At 49.1% G+C, this 10,000-nt stretch overlaps 1 protein-coding gene across 3 annotated transcripts in view; it reads left to right on the top strand.

Annotated features, from left to right (window-relative positions):
* si:dkey-12j5.1 (uncharacterized) overlaps window positions 1–10,000 on the top strand; it is a 70,217-nt gene that overhangs the window by 52,312 nt on the left and 7,905 nt on the right. Inside the window, exons 9-11 of one of the 3 annotated variants that reach the window (XM_081715221.1) lie at window positions 1,515–1,568; window positions 4,786–4,899; window positions 9,470–10,000. The exon at window positions 9,470–10,000 is cut by the window's right edge and continues 40 nt beyond it. In XM_081715221.1, coding sequence (XP_081571347.1) covers window positions 1,515–1,568; window positions 4,786–4,899; window positions 9,470–9,709 — 408 coding nt within the window. In that variant the 3' untranslated portion in view covers window positions 9,710–10,000. The remainder of the gene's footprint in view (window positions 1–1,514; window positions 1,569–4,785; window positions 4,900–9,469) is intronic. The other 2 variants (XM_035526393.2, XM_081715234.1) reach the window with 2 other exon arrangements.

The following is a 10,000-nucleotide window of genomic DNA, read 5'->3' as shown; positions in this document are numbered from 1 at the left end:
AGACGGGTGTGCTCGCAGCTACTGACAACACTTAATCAGACGGGCGTGCTCGCAGCTACTGACAACACTTAATCAGACGGGCGTACTCGGAGCTACTGACAACACTTAATCAGACGGGCGTGCTCGCAGCTACTGACAACACAATCAGACGGGCGTGCTCGCAGCTACTGACAACACTTAATCAGACGGGCGTACTCGGAGCTACTGACAACACTTAATCAGACGGGCGTGCTCGCAGCTACTGACAACACTTAATCAGACGGGCGTGCTCGCAGCTACTGACAACACTTAATCAGACGGGCGTACTCGGAGCTACTGACAACACTTAATCAGACGGGCGTGCTCGCAGCTACTGACAACACTTAATCAGACGGGCGTGCTCGCAGCTACTGACAACACTTAATCAGACGGGCGTACTCGGTGCTACTGACAACACTTAATCAGACGGGCGTGCTCGCAGCTACTGACAACACTTAATCAGACGGGCGTGCTCGCAGCTACTGACAACACTTAATCAGACGGGCGTGCTCGCAGCTACTGACAACACTTAATCAGACGGGCGTGCTCGCAGCTACTGACAACGTTTAATCAGACGGGCGTGCTCGCAGCTACTGACAACACTTAATCAGACGGGCGTGCTCGCAGCTACTGACAACACTTAATCAGACGGGCGTGCTCGCAGCTACTGACAACGTTTAATCAGACGGGTGTGCTCAGAGCTATTGGGAGGAACTGGCGGATGTGTTGACATGTATGTAGTGGCACAATCGGTACAGTTGAGGCCAGGCCCTGCCCGCCTACAGCCGAGCTAATCTAGGTGGAACACACTGGCAAACGGCCTCGATAATGAACTTTACAGCTCCGCTCCAGCTGAATGGACCATTGCCCTTGATGGAAGAGAAAAGAAAAAAATCCCACAATGCCTCAGGCGGGCCGCGTGATTGGTGGAGCTGGGTATGGCTGTGTGAGAATGATGGACCGCCAGACAGACAGACAGTGTAACTGGTAAGGGACAGGCAGGTGTGTGTTTCCAGCATTTTCGAGTGTTCTTTCATGCCGACACACACTCAGACATCTGCCGTACTTCACGTGAACATCAGAAGGGGTCCAAGCTTTAAGGCCAGGCTTAAAATTGAGTGAAGGTTATATAGTGCCGTGACGTAGTGAGCGTGCGGCGGCCTGCAACTCGCCGACAGTTCACCAAGTGTGTCCATATACATGCTTGTATTAAAGAACGGTGCCCACACACCCCTCGCGGACGGCCCCTTGTCCTGCTGTCGAGCGCCGACTGCTCACCTGTCTTGTGATTGGTGCTCCTGTGTGTCCGTTGGACAGAGGACATGAGAGCTTCATGTTTCAACTCATCACTCCTTCTCTTAGGATGGCCTCATTGCCGCACAGCGTCCGCAGAGGTCTTAAGACACGCCAGGCGTATAGTGGTGGCATTAATAAGCAGTGTAAGGATAACAGTAAACAAATAACAGTGGATAAAAGTGAATGTGTTCCCTTCTCAGATGGCCACAGAGGTGTTGGAGGGTCTACTGGAAGAAGATGATGAGGTCGTACAGGTGAGTAAGAAGAGTCTTATTGTGTGTGTGTGTGTGTGTGTGTGTGTGTGTGTGTGTGTGTGTGTAAAATAATGAGAACCAGGAGGACAGTGACAGATGTATGCATGTTCTCACCTGATCGCTAATACACGTACTGCGTGTGCTCTGCACAGAGCGATGGGTGGTTGAGTAATGGCTGTCACGTCTGTGTGTTGTGCTGCAGTCTGGCAGGGCCTCCTGTAATGGGCGTGTCTTTGTATTGAACGTGACAAGTGCTTCTGACGTTCAGTGCATGAGACAGCTGGTTAAATAATGCATGTTTGGACCTCTGTGTGTGTGTGTGTGTGTGTGTGTGTTTGTGTGTGTGTGTATATACGTGCAAGTATGGACATGTGTGCGTACCACCACTGACAGACAGTCTACCGATGCATCTAATGCGTCATGCTAAAATAACTCGCACATTCTGTCTCGAGGTAAACAGAACGCTTCACGTTCACACACATACAGTGACTTTCACACTCTGATTTACACAGATTTTCAAGTTTGTTAATTATATACACTACCATTTATAAGTTCCAGTACACAAATTATTATTTTTATAATTAAATGTTTTTTTTAAATGTCTATAATAACAACCTTTTTAATACTCTGAATGTATTAATTACAAATATAAGTGAATGACTTGTAAACGACTTGATTTTAATTGGATAATTGAAAGGATCCTTAAAGTTAAGAAAACCTGAACTCAGCAGATTTCTGGGTGCACTAAACTTGAGTCAAGGTCTGGCAAAACTACACTTTTTCAGGTAAAGGTTTGAGAAGACTAAACGTAAAAGTCCAGGAGGACTAAGCTTGGATAAACATACAAGAAAACATTGGAAATATTCTGGCGAAATTTGTTGATTCCTCGTCTGGAAGACGTTCTTTAGGTCAGCGAGTGTCTGCTTTGAGGAGTCTGAGATGCAGAAACAAATACTCATTTACGTTTTCTTACGTGATGCTTTCATGCATCTTTTGTTTGGTATGATGTGAAGGGTTTTTGTTTTCTTTTTTTTCTTTTTTTTTTGCTGCCACTAAACCTCTACCACATAAAACATCGCAAAAATTTAAAACGCACATTTCTGGAAGCTGTGATCAGAAATAAGCCAGACACACCCCCCCACCCAAGTTTTGTGCACCATTCATTCGCAGCACAGGAAGCCGGTGCATTATTAACCACGCTGCTATGAGGAGCGCCAAACGGCGCGTTCCTCCCGGTGCTGGGGAAGCGCGCACCTAAGCCCCAGTAATGCCGGCGTGATGAATCGCGTGGTCACTTGCTGTGCTAAATCACGGCAGCGTCAGGAGTGAGAGCTGTCTCCTCCCAAGCGCCGGCTGCGCCTCACTTAATGAGGAAGTGTTTTGTCGGGCAAATTTCTAGGCCGGGCTTCTGTCTGATGATTCGTCTCACTTCGTGCGCAGGTGCATGCGCGTGTCGCTTTGTGTGCGCGCACGTAAGTGTGCAGGTGTGTATGTGCGTGTGTGTGCGCGCGCGTGTGTTTGTGAGAGTGTAAGAGGTAGTAAAACCTGTGTCTCAGATTCTCTTCAGTTCCGCCACAGATGGAGCATTTATGTAAATCACAGTAAATGTAAATTACTCCTCTACCCGCCATCTCTCTGCCCCACCCAATGGCTTCACCACACTGCTCTCAACACATTGAGGTCTCATCATTTCTCTCTGTCTCTGTCTCTCTCTCTCACTTTCTCGCTCACACACACACACACACACAGATCTACATCTGTTTTAGGGCACTCTGGAGTGTGATTAGGAATTGTAGTCCAGCAGATGCTGTTTTCCTGTGCATGTGTAAAGGGTCTCAGACGTGCTCTATCAGTGCTTCTCGGACTCTGTTCCAAATTCACAGACTTGCTGTTCACTGAAAAAGAGAGAGAGAGAGAGAGAGAGAGAGAGAGAGAGAGAGAGATGGAGAGATTTGGTCATTCAAGCCCTGAGTCAAGTAAGCAAGAAGTCCAGCTGTGCTAAGCCGTTTGGGTAGGAGCTAATACCCTCTTACACAGTTATGTTTTAAGCATCTTAAATTAGTCTCACTATGACTCAGGTCAGGCCAGCTCCTCGCGGAGCACTCCGCTGCCTGTACTCACTCATACCTGTGCCGGGATTCTGAGAGCGAGCTGGCCCGAACCGGCACGCCCCTGAGCCGGAGACGCTCTGGCCCCTTGGGACAGTCCCATATGTTGCGTAGCTAGTTGTGCGCAGTGGCAGAAACCTAGGCACAGAGAAACCCAGACACAGAGCTGCTCTCCATACGTAGTTTATGAACTTGTGAGGTCTTTGGCCTTCATAAATCCATTAGGAGTAGCAGAGGGGGTATTACTCATGTACAGGGAGGAACAGCAGAGGGGGTGTTTACTGATGTACTGGGAGGAACAGCAGAGGGGGTGTTTACTGATGTACTGGGAGGAACAGTAGAGGGGGTGTTTACTGATGTACTGGGAGGAACAGTAGAGGGGGTGTTTACTGATGTACTGGGAGGAACAGTAGAGGGGGTGTTTACTGATACACAGAGGAGGACACATCATTTATTTATACTTTGCCATCTCTGGTCTCTGACTCGTGACATGATTATGTGGGCCTCCCCCAGAGACACACACACACACACACACACACACACACACACACACACACACACACACACGGAGCAGACAGACTCTTTCCTGACACCTCTCACTTTTTCTCTCTCTCTCTCACACACAAACACACACACACACACACACACACAGCCTCTACTGTCTTAATAGTCTGTTATTTTTTATTGATTTTATTGAGTGCACATATTTTTTTAAATCTGCACTGTTTATCCATCTACAGAAATGGCGTTAACGCTGAACTGTACCTGCTGTGCGTTTGTGACTAAGGTTTAAGACATGAGTCTAAATGTTCTGCTCTTTTGTTTACGTCATGGGACTGTTAGTCTCAGAATTCATCATGGAATCTGTTGAACTTTATCACAGGTTGTGTACTGAATGTGTATTGTGTATCTACAGATGTTCTTGCGCCTCGGTGTCTCCTACTTTCTGTCCCACCATTCCATGATCAAGCTGTCTGTCTTTTTCTGCTGCTTGGTTTCTATCAGTTTCATCCAGGTTGCATTTAGATGAGGTTCAGCTCAGTAATGACTCATCTCACGTTCTCTTTCTGTCTGTCTCTGTCTCTCTGGTGCTCTCACTCTTTGCTTAGGTGTGGTATTTGTTGGGCTGGCTGTTTTATCTGCAGTTGGACAAGCCTGGTACCACAGCAGACACAGAAAGCTTCAGAAAGTCAGCCAGAACCTACCTTACCAAGGCAAAGAAGGTAACACACACACACACATTGTCTCTTTTTCCATCTGCACACCCAGCATGGCCTCTGTCCTTCCACTGGGGTGAAATTTTCCACACACTGCTGGCAGTCTGAGATATGGAAATGGAAAATGAAAAGTTTATGTGAGAGAGCTGTGTGTGTAGGGGGAGCTCTCTGTGTGTGCGTTTGTGTGTGTGTGTTCGTGGAGAGCAGTCTGTGTATGTGTGTTCGTGGAGAGCAGTCTGTGTATGTGTGTTTGTGGGGAGAGTAGTGTGTGAGTGTGTGTGCGGGGAGCAGTGTGTGAGTGTTTGTGTCTGGGGTGAGCAATGTCGGTGTATTTGGGGTGAGCAGTGTGTGAGTGTGTGTGTGGGGGGAGCAGTGTGTGAGTGTATGTGGGGGGAGCAGTGTGTGAGTGTGTGTGTGGGGAGAGGAGTGTGTGAGTGTGTGGGGGGGGAGCAGTGTGTGAGTGTGTGTGCGGAGAGCAGTGTGTAAGTGTGGAGGGAGCAGTGTGAGTGTGTGGGGGGAGCAATGTGTGAGTGTATGTGGGGGGAGCAGTGTGTGAGTGTGTGGGGGGAGCAGTGTGTGTGGGGGGAGCAGTGTGTGAGTGTGTGTGGGGGGAGCAGTGTGAGTGATTGTGTGGGGGGAGCAGTGTGTGAGTGATTGTGTGGGGGGAGCAGTGTGTGAGTGATTGTGTGGGGGAGCAGTGTGTGAGTGTGTGGGGAGAGCAGTGTGTGTGTGGGGGGAGGGAGAGCAGTGTGTGTGTGTGGGGAGGGGGAGCAGTGTGTGTGTGTGGGGAGGGGGAGCAGTGTGTGTGTGGGGGAGAGCAGTGTGTGAGTGTGTGTGGGGGAAGCAGTGTGTGAGTGTGTGTGGGGGAGCAGTGTGTGAGTGTGTGTGGGGAGAGCAGTGTGTGTGGGGGGAGCAGTGTGTGTGAGTGTGTGGGGGGAGCAGTGTGTGAGTGTGTGGGGGAGCAGTGTGTGAGTGTGTGTGGGGGGAGCAGTGTGTGAGTGTGTGGGGGGAGCAGTGTGTGGGGGGAGCAGTGTGTGAGTGTGTGGGGGGAGCAGTGTGTGAGTGTGTGTGGGGGGAGCAGTGTGTGGGGAGAGCAGTGTGTGAGTGTGTGTGGGGGGAGCAGTGTGTGGGGGGAGCAGTGTGTGACTGTGTGTGGGGGAGCAGTGTGTGAGTGTGTGTGGGGAGAGCAGTGTGTGAGTGTGTGTGGGGGGAGCAGTGTGTGGGGAGAGCAGTGTGTGAGTGTGTGTGGGGGAGCAGTGTGTGGGGAGAGCAGTGTGTGAGTGTGTGTGGGGGGAGCAGTGTGTGGGGAGAGCAGTGTGTGTGGGGGGAGCAGTGTGTGGGGAGAGCAGTGTGTGAGTGTGTGTGGGGGGAGCAGTGTGTGTAGAGACCCCCCTCTTCCTCCATCTCCTGGTCTTTGTTCCCGTGTTCTTTTGCTGTCTTCTTAAGCTTCTCCTCCAGTTCTCTCTACCCACTGCTGCATTGCCCACAGTTTCATTCTCTCTGCTCACTGTGTACAGACTTCTCATTCTTTCTTCCTCTCCATTGTTCCCACCCCTCCATCTCTCTCCCTCTCCCTCTCCGTCTCTCTCTCTCCCCCTCTCTCTCTCTCTCACTCCCCCCCCCCTCTCTCTCTCTCAAATGAAATAACGTGCTCTGTTGGCATGACAGGATAAACACTTGTGTTGCCAAAACAATACAGCGTGTGTACATTTAGCATTATTATACAAATGAATAGAGGTTTTTATAGAGGGTTAAAAAAACCACTCTCCCTCTCCTCCTTTCTCACTCTCTCCCTCCCTGTGATCTGTCGCTCTCTGTCATTCCCACTGGCCTCGTGCTGTCCCCTGCCCTTTCTAAGGCCTTGCTAAAGAATTTCCTTCATTCTGTCCTTCTGACGGCCATGCAATTGATGGCATGACATATACTTATGTATACACACACACACACACACACACACACACACACACACTCGATTAAATTCAATTCGATTGCTTTATTGGCATGAATGTTACAAGTTGCGTTACTGCCAAAGCAAATTAACATAAACAAAAAGGGGAAAAATAAGAATTGAAGAAAAGAAAAGAAAATGTTTACAATATACATATAATTAACTATTAATGAAGAATAATGATAACTAAATAACATACTAATAACATCAAAATAATTACTGCTTGTCCCTTAGGCTGTGAGAAGATGTTCTGAACCTTACTGCTGTCGTGACTTGTCCACACAGTTCTCTCTATTCCTCCAATCACAGAACAGACACTCAGGGCAGGTGCTACTCATGTTTTTCTAGAACGGGTTTCTGGGGGATTCATGTTTGGGACACTCGGTTAGGAAGTGCAGCTCTGCCTCCATCACTCCCAGGTGGCAGTGGGAGCACAGCATGTCCTCTCTGGGCAGACAGGTCTGTCCACGCCGTCCTCTCTGTACAGACAGGTCTGTGCACGCCGTCCTCTCTGGGCAGACAGATCTGTCCAAGTTGTCCTCTCTGGGCAGACAGGCCTGTCCACGCCGTCCTCTCTGGGCAGACAGGTCTGTCCACGCCGTCCTCTCTGGGCAGACAGGTCTGTCCACGCCGTCCTCTCTGTACAGACAGGTCTGTGCACGCCGTCCTCTCTGGGCAGACAGATCTGTCCAAGTTGTCCTCTCTGGGCAGACAGGTCTGTCCACGCCGTCCTCTCTGGGCAGACAGGTCTGTCCACGCCGTCCTCTCTGGGCAGACAGGTCTGTCCACGCTGTCCTCTCTGGGCAGACAGATCTGTCCACGCTGTCCTCTCTGGGCAGACAGGTCTGTCCACCACTATGGACAGGCTAGGCTATCTTTTCTTTGTCTGTGACTTCAGATACAGATCCATGTGGCGTATTTTTGTGTGCTTTTAGATATGATTTGCTTGGGTCTGATTGGGAGAGTATGTCCCTGTCCTGAGATTCTCTGGTGTTTGTAATATCGGTAGGTTTCCGTTTACTGAGCTTGTCTGAGGGGATTCCTTACTATAATCAGCAGGTCAGCGCTGTAGAGTGGACAGAGTTGGGGGTCACTGACGTTTACATTTCGTAAAAGGGTTAGTGTCCTAATTCAGTGCCCTCTGTATGCGTTGTTCTGTGTGTTTCCTCTACGCAGTCCTCCGTCCAGTGTCTCAGTAGGGCGTTTGTCTCAAACTGAAACCTCTATGTGCCAGAGGTCCCCATACCTCACTGCTGTGAAGTGCAATTGGTTCAGTCACTGTTTTAAATAGTTCAAGCCGCATTGGGTTTCTGATTGGTGCCTTAAATTGGATGGCTCTCTTAATCCCAGAGAAAGATCTCCTTGCTGGTTTTTTCTTTCCTAGATTCCTTCACCACCGAGCCGAAACTGCCGGTGGAACTTGCTGTTGTGCCCAAAATCCGTGTTTGTGTTTGCTTGTTCAATATTTGTGTGGTTTATTGTAATAGAATGGGACTTTCCTTGATATTTAGTTCTCTTCTGGAAAGTTAGTATTTTTGTTTGTTTTGATGAATAGTTTTCAGAGCCCATGAAGGACTCTGAAAAAGATGCAAATTTTGTTGATTTCCTTCAAATGAAGCTCTTCCTCTGTCTCTCCTTTTCGTGCGGCTGTTGCGCTGCGATCCTTGGTGGCGCTTTAACATCTCCTGAGTGGAGGCTGTTATGTGGAGTGCAATACTTTATTAGTAATGGTTGATCTGAGTATGCACTATCGATGTGTAATTATGGCTAGCCGACAGAGAGGCCATGCTAAGTGCTACCCCCACTCACACTTGGTATTTCTCTCGTGCTCTCTCCCTCTCTCTCTGTATCTCTCATTCTCTCACGTGCTGTCTCTCTCTCTCTCTCTCTCTGTATCTCTCATTCTCTCACGTGCGCTCTCTCTCTCTCTCTCTGTATCTCTCATTCTCTCACGTGCGCTCTCTCTCTCTCTCTGTATCTCTCATTCTCTCTCCCGCTCTCTCCCTCTCTCTCTGTATCTCTCATTCTCTCACGTGCTGTCTCTCCCGCTCTCTCTCTCTCTCTCTCTCTCTCTCTCTCTCTCTCTCTGTATCTCTCATTCTCTCACGTGCTGTCTCTCTCTCTCTCTCTCTCTGTATCTCTCATTCTCTCACGTGCTGTCTCTCTCTCTCTCTCTCTGTATCTCTCATTCTCTCACATGCTCTCTCTCTCTCTCTCTCTCTCTCTCTCTCACGCTCTCTCTTTCTCTCCTCTTTCATTGATCGTGGCCATTCTCCTCAAGGCCTCATGATAGCAGAACCCCCCCCCCCCCAAGCGCACACGCACACACACACACACACACACACACTAAACGCACTTCACCCACCCCGGTGCAGCCAGACTGTGTTTGCTTTTTGCTACAAAGCCACACGTCAGTTGAAAAGCAAAACAAAGAACGCAGTCATGAATAACAAGGGAAAGAGAAGCACTATCGGTTGGTTTCTTTTATTTAATTTTATGTCCTTGCGTTTTTCTGAAAGCCAGTGCCCTAAGGGTTTGTACAAATAATCTGTTATTAACACGAGCTATTAACAGATCGCTTGCTTCTGCTGCTCCCGGAACTCACGCCATGCCACTCGCTACGTTTAGGCTAGGACGAAGCTCTGGAACGTTCCTACGCCATCTGAGATAAATGTAGAGACGAGGCAACACTGCGAAGGCGAAAGAGTGGTCCCGGACTCGGAGGTGGAGCTCAGACAGCACCATCGCCGCTGCCGCACGGCTCGGTTCCCCCGCGCACCCTCCCAGACCCAGGGTGGCTGCGATTGGCTGTTGATCACGCAGGGAGCGTCCCAGAAACCCATCACACTGCAGTCCTTCTCCAGCTGAGAAGTCACCTTTTCCTTGCTCCTTCTGTACCTCACATGGCTTTGCACGTAAAATAATCGAAAACTCTTTAGTTTCCATGGCCGTGGGTTTAATGCAGTTGTTGAAACTTGTAGATTAGGGTGACGCTTTACGTTACACCACCTCTGTTAGCTTAATCACAGTGCTATATTGAGTAACAGCGTGTAACATCTGCTCGGTAGTCTGTATGTACAATAATGGTTCACTTGTATCAGAGTGTACAGAATAAGTCCAGAGTATTTAATGTGTTGCTGCACATTAATCAGTTTACGA

The sequence above is a fragment of the Electrophorus electricus genome, chromosome 1 (genome assembly GCF_041902795.1).
Source record: "Electrophorus electricus isolate QZ-2024a chromosome 1, ASM4190279v1, whole genome shotgun sequence".
Classification (NCBI taxonomy): Eukaryota; Metazoa; Chordata; class Actinopteri; order Gymnotiformes; family Gymnotidae; genus Electrophorus; species Electrophorus electricus.
The sequence above is the reverse complement of the archived record's forward strand: the minus strand, read 5'-3'. Positions and strand labels throughout refer to the sequence as shown.